We start from the raw sequence: 19,695 nt of genomic DNA on the forward strand, positions 1-19,695 counted from the left end.
TTCTTGCCACTGGAGTGTGAACTAGCTAGCAGAACAGGGCAGAAGATTTTTTTTGCCTACTCATCACATAGTGATGAGTGATGAGTGGTCCTGAATAGAAATTAATAAACCTAACAGAGAATTGTGTAGTATTAAAGGTGTCTATTAAATTGGCTAACTCTCAGAAATAATTCAGAGCAATATTGAAGTGTCTGTGTATGCGTGTAGGCATGTATATTATTGTCTTGTTCTTTCCTCAGCTTACTTATGCAGCACCCAAAACGATTCATGAAAGGTGAAGATGGTTTCTGTTGAATCAGATGGGACAATTACGGGTTTGAAGGTGATGTAGGATTACTCCAGTGCTTTTCATTACTTGGGTACCACAGGTTTGTGTGTGCTTAGTTTGAAATGAAAGGTTAAGAGCCTTGTTATATGACTCACTATTGCATTGAATGGAAATTTTCCAGTATGCTGCTTAAAGTGAGTCTCTCTGGCAGCACAGCACTTTCAATAGTGTTATGATTTATCAGTCTAGAATCCTTTTATCATACCAGTGTGATGCCCCTATCAGTCTGGAGTAAGTAATCAAATTTTTAAGGCTTTGACTGGAGGTGAAACTTCCTAACCTTTGCTTCTTTGAAGATGGGAGCATTTTTTTATTTGTTAGAGATGATAAATAGCTCTCCAAGTAATTGTACCTCATAAGGACAATAAGGCACTGATCACTCAGAGTAGCAAATGTGCTTGCTGACCTTTGAATTAAAGGAGAAATTGTAGCAAACATTAAAAATTATGGTCTGTTGGTAGTTTTCTTTCCCAAAAGTTATGTCTGTCTGTGATTTTGAACTTGAGTGGCATGGTTTAGATAACATTATCATTCCTTTTTTCACGGGAACTAATGATTCATTGGATATCATGTAATATGAAAGCGTTAGCATTCTCAAGCAAATGCTAATTTGCCAAAAATTAATATATTCTCTGAATAGAAATTATAAAAATAAACACTGAGAATTGATTAGTTGCTATGGGCCACACAGAACTGAGTAAGTTCTGGCAAAAGATAAGCGTAAAATTAAGGACAGAGTTTGGAGTAATTCTTTTAGATAGACTACAAGTGTCCAGCATTACATAGGTGTAGATATTACGTGCATTTGATTTATGCTTTCATTTTCTTCTCTTGGCTTCACCCTCCTATATCCCTGTATATCCACAATCTCTGAAGATACCTTTTGTGTAGAACTAGTGAGCCTTGCAGGAGAGAGGCATTTCTCTTGATAATTCTAGCAATATGCATCATTTTATATTCTGATTTTATCACACGTTGTTCAAATTGGTTCATTAAAATGAAACATCATTGAATACTTCCATAGCCACCTGTACTGCCTTAGTTCCCGTTTTGCTGAACGACTAAGCCATACGGTTCCTGCAAGCCTTGCCTCACCCTTGCTATGTTGCATATTACAATAATGCTTGATGATATTAAAGAGGAAAAAAAAAAAGTACTTGCTTTCAAAATATATCTTACATGTCTCAATGTATTATTTTTATTCCGGTAAGTTTCTTAGTAGATTTATAACTAAAATGGTAATTAGTACCTGATGCTGAAAGAAATGAATGCTTTTCATCATCTGTATAGCCTTTTAAAATTATTTTTAGCTTCTGAAAGTATTTAAGTTTTTTCTTTGTTTTGCTTATTGTTCAAAGCAGTTACATTAACCCAAGCTCTATAGCCTAATTGCTCCTGTGGGTCCCTAAATCTCTGGGCTTGCTTATTTATTTATTTATGTTTTATGTAATGATAAGAACATTGGAGAAGGGAATGGAGGAAACTGAGATTGCAGATGTGTAGAGTCAGAGTGTTTTTTTGCATTTATAGATGCTGGAATTCTGTTCCACCTCACCTCTCTCTTTCTGCAGTCATGCACTCACTTACTAGCAGCTTTCCCAAAACCAGACAACCAAAAAAACTCCAAACCCAAACAGTTGATTCTTATATAAAGTTATGAGAAAATCTGTAAGTAATTTCTGTTGTTAATCTCTAGTTTTTGCTTGATGAATTAACACTCAAAATGGAAATAGCTGTGTCGCAGTAAACTTTGCTTTAATAGAAGCAAACATTTTCCAGAGCTTGTGAGTTTCTTCACTTGCATGCCGTAGCCTGTAGTTCAATAAGATGCACCGAAAGAAAACCCGGTGTTTCTGCACTGTCACTTGATCCTCCCTGCTTGTTCCCGTCTGTGCAGGCCTTTGTGCTGGCCCAGAGTTCTGTGGCCCCCAAGTCCTTGAGGTGCAGCCCTGGGCACTGCCCTCGGCCGGCAGCGAGAATGCAGCACTCTTCCAGTTCATGCCTCACGTTGTCCGCCACCCCTTCAGCATGGCTTCTCCTTCCAAAGGCCTACCCACATATGTCGAGCTACAAAAGCTGCTGACGTGCAGCCCCCTTCCCCCACCTTTCCCAGCCCCAGCATTCTGAACTGAGAAAGCACCAGGAGGGGCGTGGGAAGGGTTGTGTCTCGGAGCTGTGGAGGTGACACATAGGGTTGGGGGGTGAGCAACCCAAGCAGCTAGGGGTCTGGATGGTGTTACCCGTGAGCGCCCTGGGGACAGGCGTCCTCGCTGATCCCCCTGGGCCAGGGAGTTGCTGCTCCTGCTGCTGACGTGAAGGGCTTGAGGGTAGGTATTGAAATGAAGTGTCTTCTGTCCAGCAGAGGTGGTGGTCTTCAACTCATTAGCCACGCCGCAGCACAACAGTCTGCTTTGTGGTAGTGAGCAAAGGTACACATGATTGAGAATATGGAGGAAGAAGTTCCAGAATATTTAATGAAGTGCAAATATTTTTCTCTAAATATGTAAGGAGGAGAGAGTGAATCAGTAGATAGCACACATCTTAATTTATGATGCTTACTCTGTTAAGCACGGGGAAGAAACATCTTGGTGAAACTGAAACTGCTTTACAGTAGGTGAAAAGCTGCTTGGAAAGCAAAGATAGTGTCCGATTGTTGACATTTTCATTAGTGCAGTGGATGATGGAACAACAAGTGTCCTTTGAACTTGCTGAGAATATCCAGATTACCAAGGCTGTGAGCCTATTTGAGGGTAATCTGGGGTTGATTATGATGGATTGAGGTACTATTATTCAAGAAGAATTGAAAAACAATGGAACAGAAATGATTTGGTGAAACTGTGCAGGCTTGCAGCTACACTTGGGTGGAATGATCAGCAGCATGAGTGCAAGATGTAGTAGTAGGTCTGCACAAATGGGTTTTGTGGTTGCTATGAATTACTAATGAAATACGAATCCACATTGTTACATTGTTGTGAAAAAGCCAGCCATTGTGATTGCTTTGTATAGGATATTCTGCATAAAAGTATATAAAATAGTAGTGTTGGGTTTTTTTCTTAGTACAGTGAGAAGAATAGGTACTTCTGTTCCATTTGGAGAGTGGAAGGTGAATTCCCATTCTGGAAAAGCTCAGAGGAAAGCAGCAGAAATGACAGAGGGCTAGATAGCAGCATATCTTCTCTGGAAAGACTGAAGAAATTAGGAATGTCTTTTTTTACAGGAGAGAAAAAAGAAATGGAAATTTTCAAAAAGTAAAAGATTAGCACAGGGAAGCTGGTAACCTAGTTTTTATGTTGGCTGGTGATAGGTTAAGCAGTAATAATATTAAATTGCAATAAGAGAGATTCAGGTTGGTGATTAGCTAAAACGTTAATTGAATTCTGGAATTGAGTGCTTAATAGCTGTGTCTCACCAGAGTCATAAGTGTTCTGCTATCTACTGTCACAGTTTCCCCCCCTTAAATGTCTCTATGTGAATAAATGCCGGGAAAAGTTGTGTGTCTTCTGTATGTGAGAAAAGAACCTGTCAGCTAACAATACATAGACTTTCTTGCCTATTTTTATATTTTTTTGTTGGAAAGAGTCAACATTCCTTTTTCTTTCCCTATTTATTGTGAATTTCCATTCTGTATAGGGAAGATTCCGGTTAGCCCTTGATCAGTCTTGAGAGGATTAATAGCTAAAGCACAAGGTGAAATAAATACTTTATATTTTTTTTTCTTTTTTTTTTTTTTTATTTTTTTGAAGGTGTTTTACCATGTTTAACAGTTGTGCTTGTTTTCTAAATTTGTTTGATATTCCCTTAATAGAAAGACATACTTTAAAAAAAGTTTAGTGTTAGAAGACAATACTATATGGTTAATATCTCAATTTTCCAAGATGCTTCTTGGCACTTGATTCTGAGTATCTTATTTGGATGTTCAGGACATTTGAAGGCAGTATTAAGATTCATAATTGTTAACTTCAGATTTCCTTTACGGTTTTGGCAAATTCTAATTTTGAAAGAAAAGTTTTAGAGACTGAAATTATACTCTTAGCTCAGGATAAATTATATATTCCCTTAGGAAGTGCCAGTGTATAAACTTTATTTAAAAGCTTAATTGCAGTTTAAAAAGGAAAAGTAGATGAAATAGCTCCTTGGATGACTTGTGTCATGGTTTAGGCGCAGAGGGCAACTGAGCACCACACAGCTGCTCACTTCCTCCCCCATCGGAGATGGGGGGAGAACATAGAGAAGGAATGGCTCAAAGAATCCATCTAAGGACTGGGAGGAGTAGCTCACCCATTATGGTCACAGGCAGACTCCTAGGGGAAGAAAAAAGAAAACATCACTTGAATACAAATGCTATCAAAGACAACACTTAACAGATAATGTGGGGACAGTGAGAAGCACCAGCCACATCCAAAAAACATCTCCCCCAACCCCTCCCTTCTTCCAGGGCTCAGCTCTGCTCCCGATCTCTCCACCTCCTCCCCCAGCAGTGCAGGGGATGGGGGTTACAGCCAGCCCGCTGCTCCTTCCTCCTCAGGAGGTGGGGTGAACGCTGCACATTCCTCCCTTGCTCCATGTGGCTCCCGTCTCACTGGAGACAGTCCTCCATGAATCTTCTCTGCTGTGAGTCCTCCCCACGAGCTGCAGCTGTTCCCGAGCTGCTCCGGTGTGGGTCACCTCCATGTGTTACAGTCTCCCAGTGATGAACCACAACAGCAGGGACCACTTCTCCCCTCAGGGTCCCAGCCTACTTTAAGCTCAGCTGCCTGTCCTGGAGTGGCTTTCTCCTCAGGCTTCAGATCGACCTCTACTCCACTGTGGACCTCCATGGGTGGCAGGGTGGGTGGCCCTGCCGTCTCGCCATGGGATACAGGGGGCTCTGCTCCGGTGTACCTTCCCCATGTCCTTCTCCTTCATTCTGCTGACCTGAGTGATTGTCCTTCTCACAACTCCTCCTCACAGGTTCCCCTTCTTAAATATGTTATCGCGGAGGCGCAGTTGATTGACTTGGTCCTGGCCAGAGGTGGGTCTGATCTGGAGCTGGGGGAGCTTTCCAGAAGCTTCTCACAGGGGGCACTGCTGTAGCCCCCTCCCCTGCTACCAAAAAAACCCCGTGCCACAGAAACCCTGCACAACCTGGTACTCTGGTATCTGTACTGTGTTGTTGGAGAAACCAAAATGTGAAATAACTGAGTCACAGAAGAAATTTGCATGAAATTCTATTTGGAACATGGGTTCAATTCGTAGTTCTAATAATTAAGTGCAATGTTTGACTAATGAATATTGATGTTAAAAGTTCACAAGTTGTCTGAAACAAAGACTAGGTTCTTGTCTGTCATATAGTACATCTTTTGGTAGATTTCTTAGTTTTGTATTTTTTCGTATTTTAGTCTAATCACATTAGTTGGTGTCAAACATTAGCTGGTAACCTCATCCAGGTAGAATAATGTTTTATGGGCTTGGATTAATAGGTTTAGTGTATTTTGTTGACATTTTGAAATTCAGTATTCAAAAAAAAGGAGGATTTAAATAGCATTAGCTATTTAAATAGCATAAACTAGCTGTTTGGAAGAAAAAAGCTGTTTCAAGTTTTTACTAATTGGAAAGTGTGGTGTCAAGAGGAAAGATGCTGATCTTCATAAACAGATGTTTTCTGAGAACAAAACAAAAAACCCCCCAAATAACAAGAAAAAACACCAAACCCCATTAATAGCTGTAAACTTCAGGTTTTCTCTCAAACAGCCATCCTAGTTTATATGCAGTCTTTTTCCTTGCTGTTCTTCCCATTGCTGAACACTGAGCCCAATTATTTCTTTCAAAACAGTATAAAAAAAATACTAGTATGTTAGCATGAGTGATTTTTATAATAGATAGGGTTGTTTCCATCCATCTCAAAAGTATTTCCCTGTAGAAGAAAGATGGTGTGTACTAGAGTGTAAAACCAATTGAGCTGCTCATATAATTTGAGAGGCAAGGGTTTATAGGGAGAGCTTATTTATTTATTTATCTATTCATTTCTTTTAAAGTAACTAATTCAGATGGAAAATATGATGACCTCTTGGGCGTCCTAGCCTCCATCATGCCTGATGGAGATGCATCAGACATCAAACCAAGTACAGGTTATAACCGTTACTCTGGATGTAATATATTAATGCTAATCAGTTCAAGTATTTGGGTGAGAAGAGTAGTTGGCGTCTGTGGAACGGAGGGCTCTTAGCAAGAGGTGAAGCATGACGAGAGTTGTCACACACCATAAAACCCATGTGTCTGTTTTAACTATGAGTTCCAGCATCTAGGAGAGAAAAGAATTCTAATTTCTGAATTTAGGATTTTTAATGTATTTTCTAAGTCTCCCTAGAGTATCAAGACAAATGTTTCAGCTGTGGTTTGGGTGGGTTTTTTTCTGTCTATCTTTTTTGGTTTTATTGCCTGTATGAATTCTTTCTGGTGCACAGCAGATATTTAGGGTTTTTAATCTTGTTTCCATGGTATTTAATATGATGGATTATGAATCCTTATATTCTTGAATAGGATTCTTCAGTGCATTTTTTGAATATGTAGGATCTGTGGATTTCGACTGTTCTTTTTAGGTAGAGTTGAGTTATTTATTTTGGTTTTCATAGGGATGTATTATAGGGCTGTTTGCTCTTGCAAGATCAACATCACAGTCAGTAACTGGAAAATCAAAAGAAATACCAGAAGTAGTTGTCTGCAGATGTTCCTTTTTTAATTTTTTTTTTTTTTCCTTTCCATCTATGTAAAAATCAGAGCTTTAATGGGCATTTGGTGCTGATGTACCATGCTTGTTAAGTTGCTTTGAGATTTTATGGTACAAATATGCATAACTGCTTGTAGTTGATGGTCTGAAGATAGATTGAAGACTTCTTTGGAAATAATAAAGTTTTCCAGCTTTTTTTTTTTTCCTTAAGCAAGTACTTAAGTTCACTAAATAGTACTGCAATTGTATTGATAGATGTGACTCCTGGAAATTTTCTACTGGAGCATGAATCCACTACAAAGTAAGGTATGTACTTCAGAGGGGAGGACAGGTGATATTTTGAAGAAGAGGTAGCAATTTGCTATTAGAGCTGTCTTTTGAATGCATAGGTAAGTCTTATTTCTGTGACTTAAATAGCATTCTATGTTGTTTTTCAAAACTCTTATCAATTGTAGCTCTTATCAGTAGTTGGTTTTTAATTCATATTGTGCATTTAATCAAGGGATATACAGCTCCTTAAGTGTAGGTCCTACACCTGTAAAAGGAATAAAATCTGAAAGTAAAAGATGATTCTTCAGGTTGCTGTTGCATAAAGCAATGTTCTGAGGAAACCTGTTTTCATTGCAGGAAAAAATATTATTCAGTGCCAAGAAAAAGTGGTCCAAAATTAAGGAATGAATATTCTTCCAGTTACCAGGGAAAAAAAAAAAAAAAGTCTAATGAAACTCTTCTATAAACCTCTTGTGTTTTAAATAAATTCTAAGAGTAATTTTAAGAAATACAGGGCACCTTCTGAAAGGTCTGTAGCAACAGTTGTAACCTGCTGTCACATATGATAATGATTACGGCTTTTGAGCCTCTATTTAACTGTTGGTGATTCTTGGGAGTGGTATTCTCACCAGATTGTTAATTCTTATTTTCTGCTGTTACATGCTTATCCAGGGAATGACCAGTTTAATTTCTGTTTTCAATTTCAATGCTTTAAAAGGATAGGAATAAATATCTTCTCAATGTACTTTAAATACTGTTGCTTTTTGGAAGGATGATTATTGTGTTAAAGACACTCTGAATATGAATGCTGCTTCAAAAATTACATTTTTCCATTCAGATAAAATCTAAATGCCATTTAGTACTTAGGAGAGGAAAAAAATCTAAGGAGTTTGCAGGATTTTTTTCTTTGTTGGCAATGAAGAGACAATAATCCTAAAGCTATTTTTGAGCTGTCTTTCTCTAAAGACTTTCCAGCTACTTGAAAGAAGTTACGTTTAACTAAATTTATTTTTTTTTCTGTGGAAAAAACCCCCTTGCTATTATGTAGGTATTACAGCTTCAGTTTCCTCTTGTATCTTGACCTGGCTCTGATGCTTGTTGGGCCATTCCAGGAGTCACTTCTTTTCCCTCACCTGGGAAGAAATCAAGCTTTGCTGTCCCCTTGCCTCTCGCAAGAAGGGGACAGGAGACCTGGGTCATTTTTTGTTGGATTTGGGTGGTCATTTGGCTCATGCAAAGGTCCAGTGAGCACAGGTGGAGGAAGACATGGAGTGTATCTGTGTGCTGGAAGGAAAAGCCCTGAGTGTTTCAGCAGCAGCGAGCTTTCAGGTCGCCTTGTCTGACATTTGTAAGTTCTCTGTGAACTCATTTTTGTCCACTGCAGCAAAGGCACAGTACACCAAAGACTTAAGCAAATGCTCAGTGCTCACATTTTCCATAAGACTGTCTGCCTTAGAATACTTTTAATATTTGCAGATTTCACTTTAATTTCTTTCCCAATAAATAATACCCCACAGAGAAAGTGGATAATTTGATCTTTGTCTGCTTGTAACCTTCTCAGAGAAGAGAAGTGTGTCTCTCTAATAAGCATTTGAAAAATCTAAATGCCCCTTGGCTTGGGGATCTGTTCGAGTTTTCAGTTTACGTTCAGTAGTGGTGATGATACGGTGTCATCGGAGTCCTATGGGTGGACACAGAATGGCCAACACTGGTCTTTCATCCCGTAAGATCTGCCACAAAAATAGGTGGAACAAAACTAATGCACAAGGAGACATCTATGCACTACTGCTCATTTTGGCCAGTGAAGTAATATCAGAGCAGTGTACAGCAATGGTGAAGCAAAATGGATTTCAACTCATTTCTGCGCCTGTGTTTCATACAGTGAAGTTGTTGCAAGTGTTTGTAGGTGTCTTTGTCTTCATGGGCCTGATTTTTCCCCAGAAGATGCAGAATGCCTTCAGGTTTGGTGGGGTCAGGTGCCTCTCTGGGAGCAACTGCATCTTACATCTCACTGGCTTTAGGCTGTGCAGACTTGCATGGCACTCAGTTATCTGATATCCCAATTTGATAACTTCATACTGAGTTGATAGCATTCTAGAGTTCGAAGTTTCTTGGAAGTTTATTTTAGAAAGTGTATATATATATATATTTTTTTTTTTTTTTCCAGACAGATAGCTGACCAATGTATGCTGCTTCTTGGGCAGCCAGATCAGCCCCTGGGTGACTGAGAAGCATTCTACAGTCGCCGTGCCACCACCTGTGGGATATTTGTGGGTTTACAACAGAATTTCAGACAACTCTGAGCTGTTGTTACTTTCATCTTAGCCATTCGTTCACAGGTGCTGATGTTGCAAATTCATGACCAAGTGCCTTGCTAAATTCCCAGATAAATATGAAACTATTTCATGTGCCTTTTGGTTACTTAAATGCAGCTTACTGTTCAGTAGCACTGTCCTTTCATAAGCTTGCCTGATGCACCGTGTTAAATGCCATTTTCTGAATGCTTTGTTGGAAGAAACTGTTCAAAGGAGCACATTGTAGAATAAATGCTCTTTTGTACAGATGCTGCAAGCTTGCATTACAAATTTCAGTTGCTGACATTTTTCTGTCTCAGATTTTGGAGTGCTTAAAGCCTATGTATTTGCTAAAGATCCATCACAAGAAAAAACAGGGTGAAAAGACTTAAATTATCATACCTCAGAAACTGGTATCTCATCATGTTTTCTTTCTGTGCAACAGTACAAACAAATCCACAGGAAGGTGGTGTTATATATGAGAAAACTAGGAATTAAAACACTTCAAAAGTGTATATTTTCCATGTTTATTCATATGTGAAATGTTGAAAAGGGGAACAAAACTTTTGTAGCTGCTTAGAGCCTGAGGAATGATTTTCAGTCAAAACGTCTTCATAAAATTTGCTCCAAATACTGGCATACATATTTGAAACATGAAGGCTTTTTCTTTCCTCCTCTCTTTCTTTCCTCCTCTCTTTCTTTCCTCCTCTCTTTCTTTCCTCCTCTCTTTCTTTCCTCCTCTCTTTCTTTCCTCCTCTCTTTCTTTCCTCCTCTCTTTCTTTCCTCCTCTCTTTCTTTCCTCCTCTCTTTCTTTCCTCCTCTCTTTCTCTTTCTTTCCTCCTCTCTTTCTCTTTCTTTCCTCCTCTCTTTCTCTTTCTTTCCTCCTCTCTTTCTCTTTCTTTCCTCCTCTCTTTCTCTTTCTTTCCTCCTCTCTTTCTCTTTGTTTTTAATTAACAAACATTGTTTTGTTGTTATGGAATAGGTGAGTCATGAGTCATAGTTCCATGCCAGTAGTATTATAGGTGTGAATACTGTTAAAGTATGGCACCCTTGGCACTAATTCTGTGGATGACCTGGTGCTGCTTTGATTTATCTTGCCTGAATCAGTCTTACTCTGTTCTGTCTCCCTGTTGCTTGACCTCCGTGGGTGTGGAAAACAGGGGAGTTCCAGTTACGTGACCGTGCTGTAGAGTAGTGATTCCAGCATCATCGAGAACAGAAAGGAGGGCAGGACACCTTTTCTTGTCATACAAAATTGCAGTGTCTGTGCAAAATTGATAAGCTATTGAAGTCCATTAGGTCGAGTTTTTGTTTGAATGAGTGAGTACTCCGTTTTTATTTACATGGTATAGCTTAATGACATGTTTTGGTTTGGTTATTTTAATAATTCTCCTTCTCTATCAGAAGTAGGGGGCGTGAGGGGGGAAGGGTTGCATTCTTCAAAAAAATTTCACATCTTTCCGTTGTGTGGTGGTTGTTGGTTTTAATCTTTCTAGTAAATTCAGTCTTGTCTTGACTTGCATTTGAGTTGTGGTGCATTGGCAATGAGCTATGCAGTGAAGTTGAAATTGGTGATCCTGATTTTTTTCCCCTTTTCATTTTGACAATCTGTAAAGAAATAGAAACAAGTCTTCAACAACTCGTGTTTTGTGTAGGGAATAATACAGCAAGCAAGTGAAGTGTGTGTAGAGACCTCTGAATTGTAGCTATTTAAAGAAATTTTGGAGAACTTTTGTGTTGTTTACACCAATAACTTTATTTCTGATTTTTTAAAATGAAAGCAGCTGGCAAGGAAATCGGGATATAATGATATTGCATATTTTGTGTGTGTATCAAGTAATGCATCTTAAGTGGGATTATGGTGTCTTTACATTTAGTTCTAAATACACTCCTTCGGGCATGAAACGGAACTAATGGGGCAGGGCATTAAAATTGGAAAGCTTAATACTGCCTCTAGTTTTTCTTTATAATTTCTTTAATATTTTTCTTTCTCTGTCCTGTGGTGGCAGATATTCATTATGTGTTGGGTAATGGAAGAGAAAAGAGGAAGAGGAGGCTGTAATGGTTTGAGGGGTTTTTTAAACCCAGATGGAGGTTTGCCTGGAGCATGTTTAATTTATTCATTTGCTTTGATTTTTCCTTTCAAAAAGAATATCCTTCCTGAAAGAAGAAAAAGTTAATAGCTTCTGAGATTTTATCATTAGCCTTTACTTTTTCCGTTCTTTCAAATTACAGAAATATATGTAAAAGACCCTCTGTGAAACAGTCACAGGGATATTACTCTAAAGAACAAAATAAGCATAAGTACTAGTGTATGAGAAATATAAGTCCTCTGTGACTTAACACAGATGTTTCTGAACTACTTCTGTTTGCAGTCTACTTCCAGTCGGAAGCCTATTTCTGTATTTCAGTGGCAGCTCATTGCCCACTGTCTCTTATAAAGGTTGCCTGAAACCTTATTGGGGACTATAATGTTATATAGACGTTATTAAAAAATGAAATGGAAAGGTCACAGAGTCCTAAGCTTTAAGATAATGCACTTAAGTACCTTGACTCTCCACCTCATGTCACTGACATTGCCATAAAGTAAAGACAACCCCTTCTTTTAACTTTATGGAGAGGACTTCTTTTTACCTGTTATGTGAATCTATTTAAGCGTCTTCACATTACTTCATACTATGATGGGATATATATCACGTTTTTTTCCCCATCAGTATACCACAAAGTTGAATCCACTTCTGTACCTATAAATCTAGTTGCATATGAAATTCAGAACTTTCTGAACTGAATTTTTTTCACCTAAAGGTGATATAATTGTATGCTAGTACCTGAAGGAGTATACTTGCAGAGAAGTTACCACAGTGTGCCCTGGAAATGGAGATGGTTTGATGGTTAGTACTTGTTTGGGGGAAAGAGGACTTGCAGAAGTCGAAGACTAGACTGCTGAAAATTACAAGTTTCACACTTCAAATAGAAGCCCGTTTTTCAGGGAGCAAGGAAGTGAGAGAAAATAATTTGATCGAGAAACTGATCTACCACATTGGTACATTACAGCAGGCATATTTTACTCAAGGATTTTTTTTTTTTTTTTTTTTTTTTAAATCTTAGAATGATTTCTTACCTGTAATTAACTGCTAGATGATAAGAATGGTTGGATTTCATAAGGGGATAAAAATGAAGGCTTTTCACAACTAGTTAGTTGAGGGATTAATTTGTTCTGAAATGATCTGGCCTTGTCATCGGGCTAGGTCGTCAAGTTCAATGCTTATCAAAATAAATAAAACATAATGTAAGCTACGAATAATATACAGATATATTTAGTTACATGGCTCAGGAAAAGTCTGATGTCTCATATTTCATGTCTATATAGATGCCTTTTAGCAAGTTCATGGATAAATGCTGAAAGTCATAAAAATCTTCCTGAAAGTCAGATCCTAAAGTTGATTTCTTAGCATGAGCTGGACAAAGGCTCAGGAGACAGTGCCGTTTAGCTGTTTCGTGCTGTGATGTTTCTATTCTGTGCAGGAGAGAATTGGATTGACCTTTTACATCAGAAATAATATTTGGAGCCATTAACTGGCAAATAAATAGAAGGCACCTCAGAGAAAAAAAAGCAAAAAACAAAAAACAAAAATGAGAGGGTGGAGTTTGATTTGGAGAAATACAAACTATGTGTAATTAGGTAAAATTAGCACTTAAGTGTGTTGGGGGAAAGAAAACATGCTTTATAAATTTAAAAGATTTTAAACTCGCAAGGATGGAGAAAAAAACATTGAGAATTTCTGAAAGGAGGGTGAAGCAACATCAATGACAAACTACAGGTTTCAAGATAAATGTTGCTGAAGAGTTGTGATGCATTTTGTCATTACCCTACTGCCAGAGTAACTAAAGACTTTGTGCTTGGCCATGGTTAAAAATAGACGCTGAAGGGAATATTTAAGAGCAATGGCTCTTTGTCCAGGTGTAAATGATGTCTTTGGATACTTTTCACCTCTAATTTCTTGCAGCATCATCCAAAGATGTAGTCCATCCTTTCTGTCTTTTAAGAGGAAAAAAAAATAACTTTTTGCTCTTTCTCATATTAAGTTTCTCTTTCTTCATTGCCCAAAATATGGATTAAAAAAATTTTTTTTTTTTGTTTTTACCATCTTGGGTTTTAATGAAGTAACTCACTTGAACTGATTTTCTTCTTGTAAAATCCTAGTGGAAACAGAGCGCAGGTCAGTTGGGTTTTTTTCTTTCTTGTCTGTGAGGAAAGTAGGTCTATGTAGTGTTTTACATCTGCTTGTGCTTGATCTGTTAGGTCAATAACAATGGAAAAAATCACAGACGCTGTCTCCACTGGGATTTAACAAAACATCTAGTATATGCAGCATCTAATTGTAGTAACTAACACTATTTAACTCTTTACCTTTTTGGCAACAGTGGTTGGTTGACCTTTGTCTGACCCACACCCCATCACTCTTTCACTCCATTCCTCAAGAGCACAAGGGGAGAAAATAAGGTGGAAAAGCTCATGGGCAGAGACAAATACTGGTCAAAAAAGACTCAATTTGGGGAAAAAGTAACTCAGTTTCTACCCCACCCTTCAGCACAGGGGGATGGGGACTGGGGGCTGCGGTCAATCCCTTGCACTTGGTCTCTGCTGCTCCTTCCTCGGGGAAAAAGTAACTCAGTTTCTACCCCACCCTTCAGCACAGGGGGATGGGGACTGGGGGCTGCAGTCAATCCCTTGCACTTGGTCTCTGCTGCTCCTTCCTCCTCACCCTGTTCCCCTGCTTCAGCCTGGAGCACCATTGTGCTCTACCATTTGCTCTAAACTCCCACTGAAAATCTCAAATAGTTAATTTGGGAATTAATAAGATTGTATTTCCCTCGTTTATACTTCACATTTCTGCCAAGTCCAATAATATCTTGCTGTCTTGCTTGCGATCACCTGTCTTATCAATATTTCTCTCTGTTTTAACATTAAATATCTAAATATGGGTAATTGTTCCCTGTTGCTTGAAGATGTTTGCTGAGGTTTGCATACCACCTCCTTGATTTTGTACCTTGGCGGTATTACCAATAACAGTAATAATAATCCAAGTTGTTGATTAGCTCTACAAAGTAGTCTCTTGGCTGTTTGTCATCCCTTTATTAAATATATCTATTAATTGAAGACTTTTGACTTGGTAATAATACAGTATTACAGATTTATTTCCTCTGTGTGTGTGATTTTTACTTTTTTATTCCATATGCAATTATGCTTGTGTTTCATTGGTTTTACATAAATATAAATGCTATCTGCCTGTTTACATGATCAGCTGGACATTCCATTAGCTGTACATGAGAACAGGTCAGATGCTTGCCTGACCATCTGCGATCTCTGCACGCCAATTTCTCTGCATACTCTGGAGTGTATGTTATCTTTGAAAGTCTTGTTTTTCATACCAGTTTATTTTTATATTTATTTGGATAGTGTTAATAAATGACTTTCTATCTCAAGTTAACACTCTTCCCATTCTCTGTAGCTAATTAATTATTTAAAAATAAAGGAAAATCTTCTGGCACTGATATTTAAACCTTTTACTTCATGTTTAATAACATTTATGAAATATGTATGTTTGTTTTGGTACATGAAGAAGCATTTGGTGCTAATACTGTGAGTACTTATTTTCATAGGGATACATCACCACTGTGATCCTTCTTCTAGTAGGCATTGCTTTATAAAAGTAGTCTAGCATTAGCCAGTACCTTTCAAATTTGAAAACTTTGTAGCTTGGTCTCATCAATGCTATGCTACCCCAAACTTTGCTGGCCATCTAATTATAAATCTTGTTTTGAACACTGTCCTTTCTATAATTTCTATTACTCATGTTTATGTGCCCTCATTTATTTTAATGGATTCCACAGAAACTTGCACTACACGCATAGTGCTGCAAAATACAGTTTTCAGTGTTAAAGGAAATACTTGTTTAAAAAAAAGCTGTAGAAACTGTAGCGAGAGTATCTAGGGCTTAAGTTTTGCTTAAGTTTATAAAGTTTTAGCTTAAGATATTACAAGCATGTATAAATGGGGAAAAAACCTAACTCTTTCAATCTTACAGTATTTATTTCCCAATAAAGAATGACGTTCTTATAAAAGGTATAAGAAAATGTTTTCTGTGTCTTTCAAAGATATAAATTTGATGTATAGTTTACTTTGGCATTGGCTTCTGATTTTCCTGGAGTAGGTAGATGACTGATGAAGGAATGATGTTGTGTACATTCATGGGATATATAGCCTCTTCAGTTTAAAGAGAGGAGAGTGAGGGGAAGTAGTTTGAAAGATGCTGAACAGATGCTTTGGCTTTGTGATAAATGGTTTATGACTGCTGTCTGGAGCATTTAATGAAATGCTGTAGGACTAACACATGTAGATAGATATATGCAAATTTACTGCTAACTATTTTTAAATTATGAAAAATGAGGTTGAAGTAGTAGAGTGCTATAAAATGTGTTAATATGTGTAAAAATGTATGTTGGAGCTTCCAAAGACTGTAGCAGATTACCTTTCTATAGGAACAAGATCTTGAAATACTTGTAGTTTATTTGTTGTTATTTGATTGTAATTTTATCTTCCTCCCAATGGTTTTATCTTGAAATAAGTCAAATGAAACAAAACTTCAAAATTTATGCAAAAGTCAATTCTTATATTCTGTTCCTTCCATCCCTCAATGCTCCCTATCCCCGATTCCCTCCAGAAAAAGTTGGAGGGATTATCTGCTTCCCGATCTTCGCTTCAGAAATGTTAAAAATCAATGTTTATGTTGTGTAGGAAAAAATCAGTTGCTTTTTGTGTATTGCTTAAAAATATTTACAAGATAAACGTAACAAAGGCTAAGAGGCAACGTAGATGGCTATGGAGAACCAGTGTGGAAAGCAGCCTTCATAATTTTTCCCTGATTCTTTTCAATTTTCGAACTCTTATGTAGGAAAAAACCCCAAATTGCAGACATACAACATCCCCCTGCCAAAGACATACTTTTTATTAACAACACTTTGAAAATATTATTCTGTAGCATGTCATGAATAATCATGTGCTTATAAAACCATATGTATTACTAAACTAGAGATTAGAATAATAAATTCAGTAATTTGCTTGTTTGTAGAGTCAAGGGGCATAAAAACTGCACACCGGTGGATGTGGTTTGCAAACACTTTTTTGAGCAGCTCTCATGCAATTCTCAATTGATTCTAGACCATAATCATTAAAGAGTTATAATAACAGCAAACCTAAATAGTATAATATGAATCCTTTGTGTCTTTATAAATGGGTGTTAATGGTGAAGAAACGATCAGAAACTGATACTTTGCCAAATTCTCTAATAAAAAATAAATCAAATAACAGATTCTGCATATAATTCTTAATATGAACTAGCTGCTTATATTACATTGCAGTAGAATTTTCTTTCACGCCCACCCTTTTTTTTTTTAAAGATTAGTATTAAAGATCTCGACACTCTACTTTAATAAAAGCTGCTTTCATTCTGTAGTATTGCTTTCTCTTTTGTTATAATTTTTTTAACACAGAATTGCTGTACAGCGTAGTAAATTAACATGTCACACAGATGACTTAATCCATATACATAAATTTTCATTTTTTTCTCCTGAGTAACAGCTTGTCAACAATTTTCAGAATAGTTAATACAACTGTTTAGGACATATTGGAACACAATAGTTCCTTATTGCCTAAAAATCAAAGGACAAAACTTGAGATACAGAATGATAATAATTTATACAAATACATACTTCAGAGAAGATTTTTCACCAATAAATAAATGCTCATTTGCGTATGTACTGTCAGATTTCTGTGAGACTACTTATTTGGACAAATACTATGATTCCTTAAATTTAAGTTAATTTTAGACTGTATTTTTGATGGATTTCATTGAACCTCCTTCAGGAGGAAGGGCTCTTTATTGTGGTGATCTTTAGGACTGAAAGTAGAAGGAAAATCTATGAACGTGAAACTTCTGGAATCATTAAGCAGGAGGGTAGGTAAGTTCAGGTTGGGAAACTTTCTTGCAAGAAGAATTCAGATATATCAAGTTGGATTTTCTCAGTTGGTTGTAAAATTTTGCCTGGCATGCTGTGTCTCAGAGGCTTTGTTCTGTAGGGTTCATTCACAAGATAGTAGCTGGTATGGAGTTGTTGATCTTGAAGAAATGGAGCTCCTCTAGGGCCAGGGTCTTTAGCATCCACTCTACAAAACAGCAGGACAAACTGTTTCAGCATTATTCCCTGTATAACCTGTTTAAACATCTGATTTTCAGTTTCTGCCTTTGCAGCTAGACAGGCTTAGCTTGTTCTGTCTTCTGTACACTTATAAAACAAATTTACAAGATGGGCTCTCTTCCAGCTGTAGAAACTTCTGTTATCCTCTCACATCCATTGGCAAATGGAACAGCAAACCCAGCTTTTCAGGGCAAATGTGGCTTTGTGTCCTAAGTAAGATATTTCTATTGCTAATGTATTTAATTCAAGTCTGCCTCTCTTTCAGGGTAGAAAAATGCGTGATAAAGCTGCATTGGGGAATGTGGACCGTACGATTCCATATTTTGAATTTTCAGGAAACATATGGAGCAAGTTGAGAGAAGTTTGGCTTCAGTGGCCTCAGAATAATGATGATCCTTTGCTCCTCTCATTATTTTCATTCAATCTGTCCGTGATCATATTTCAAATTATCTGATCCTAAAGAGGAGAGAGCAAAGCTTGTAGGTGGAAGGATCTAGATAGGTCCTCAGAGATACATGATGACTTCTGCAGATACTGCTTCAGTGATGTTTATAGGTGTAGTTTTCTGGGTTTCTTGCTAGTTGAATTTTGAGGTTTTGGGATATGAAGACCTATGAGTTCCATCCTTTTTCATAGCGAATAATCAGTTTCTTAGCATTTATCTTTTTCTTCATTACTGTTTTGATTTTTTTCCTTTCCCACTCCCCTCTTCTTTAGGATCATATATGATAGTGATTTCCTCAGACCATGATCCTGGGGAAAAGACTCGACTCCAGCTTCCAACGATGAAAGAAAACGATACTCACTGCATCGATTTCAGCTACCTTCTGTACAGCAAGAATGGAGCAAACCCAGGCACGTTGAACATCCTGGTTAGGGTGAACAAAGGGCCGCTAGCTAATCCCATCTGGAACGTCACCGGCTCCACTGGCAAAGACTGGCTTCGAGCGGAGTTGGCTGTCAGCACTTTCTGGCCCAACGAGTATCAGGTAAGCTTGCAATAAATTCTCACTACTTTATAATGTTTATGGCAAGGACCTATACAGTTTGTGTTCGTTTTGGTCTGTTCTGATAGAGTATTATCCCAGCGTCCTTAAAGTGTTCCATTCAGAATAAACAATTATTTGAGGATTTTTTTTTTTTTTTATAGGAGGTGATTGTTCAAAGTTATTTGTTACTGTATAATAGGGAAAAAAATAAGCTGGAAACAAGCCTCATTAAAAGAAATTGTAAGGTTAAAGTCCAGGAACATCAAAAATGATAAACTCCCAGAAATAAATTGCCTGTGCAACTGTAATTTGTACGTGTCTTCCCTCCTCTTCTGGATATGCCTGTGTTACCATGTCTAATTACATGACTGTAAACTGTTTTTTTCCACATGACGTTTGCTTCATTTGCTGTGCAGGCAGAATGGTCCTCACCTAATGAGCAGCTGTTCAGGACGTGTTTTTCTCCTGTTTCTCTCTTTGGGACAAAGCCACCTGCAGTGTAGGGCTGTTGTTTGGAGAGAAAAATCATCTTGTTATGGCTAGATGCTGTTGTTTGATTTGTTTGATTAACCTGAGAAAGTACCTGCAGCTGTTTTGCTCAGTAGGTATTTGATGTGAAGGATGAATCTCATACACAGGCATTTTTGTCCTGGTGTGTAGGAGGGGAAAGAGTTGGATTAGAAGCACTCATCTGAGTTGTTATACCATGAGGTGTTATGTCATCATTGTATGTAGTGCTTACAGGCCCCCATCAAAGGATGCTTCAGGTCATTAGTGCTCTTGCAAACAGTTTGGATGTCTGGACTAGTTATCAAATGAAGTGGCCTATTTATTAATCATTTTCTTGAA

The 19,695-nt window shown here is 37.7% G+C and overlaps 1 protein-coding gene across 14 annotated transcripts in view; it reads left to right on the forward strand.

The window, feature by feature from the left end:
- Positions 1–19,695, forward strand: part of PTPRK (protein tyrosine phosphatase receptor type K) — a 421,849-nt gene that overhangs the window by 125,189 nt on the left and 276,965 nt on the right. For all 14 annotated transcript variants that reach the window (XM_042795850.1, XM_042795838.1, XM_042795840.1 and 11 more), the window contains exon 3: positions 18,575–18,846. In XM_042795850.1, the coding sequence (XP_042651784.1) occupies positions 18,575–18,846 (272 nt within the window). The remainder of the gene's footprint in view (positions 1–18,574; positions 18,847–19,695) is intronic.

The sequence above is a fragment of the Tyto alba genome, unplaced genomic scaffold (assembly GCF_018691265.1).
Source record: "Tyto alba isolate M040663 unplaced genomic scaffold, T.alba_DEE_v4.0 Super-Scaffold_22, whole genome shotgun sequence".
Classification (NCBI taxonomy): Eukaryota; Metazoa; Chordata; class Aves; order Strigiformes; family Tytonidae; genus Tyto; species Tyto alba.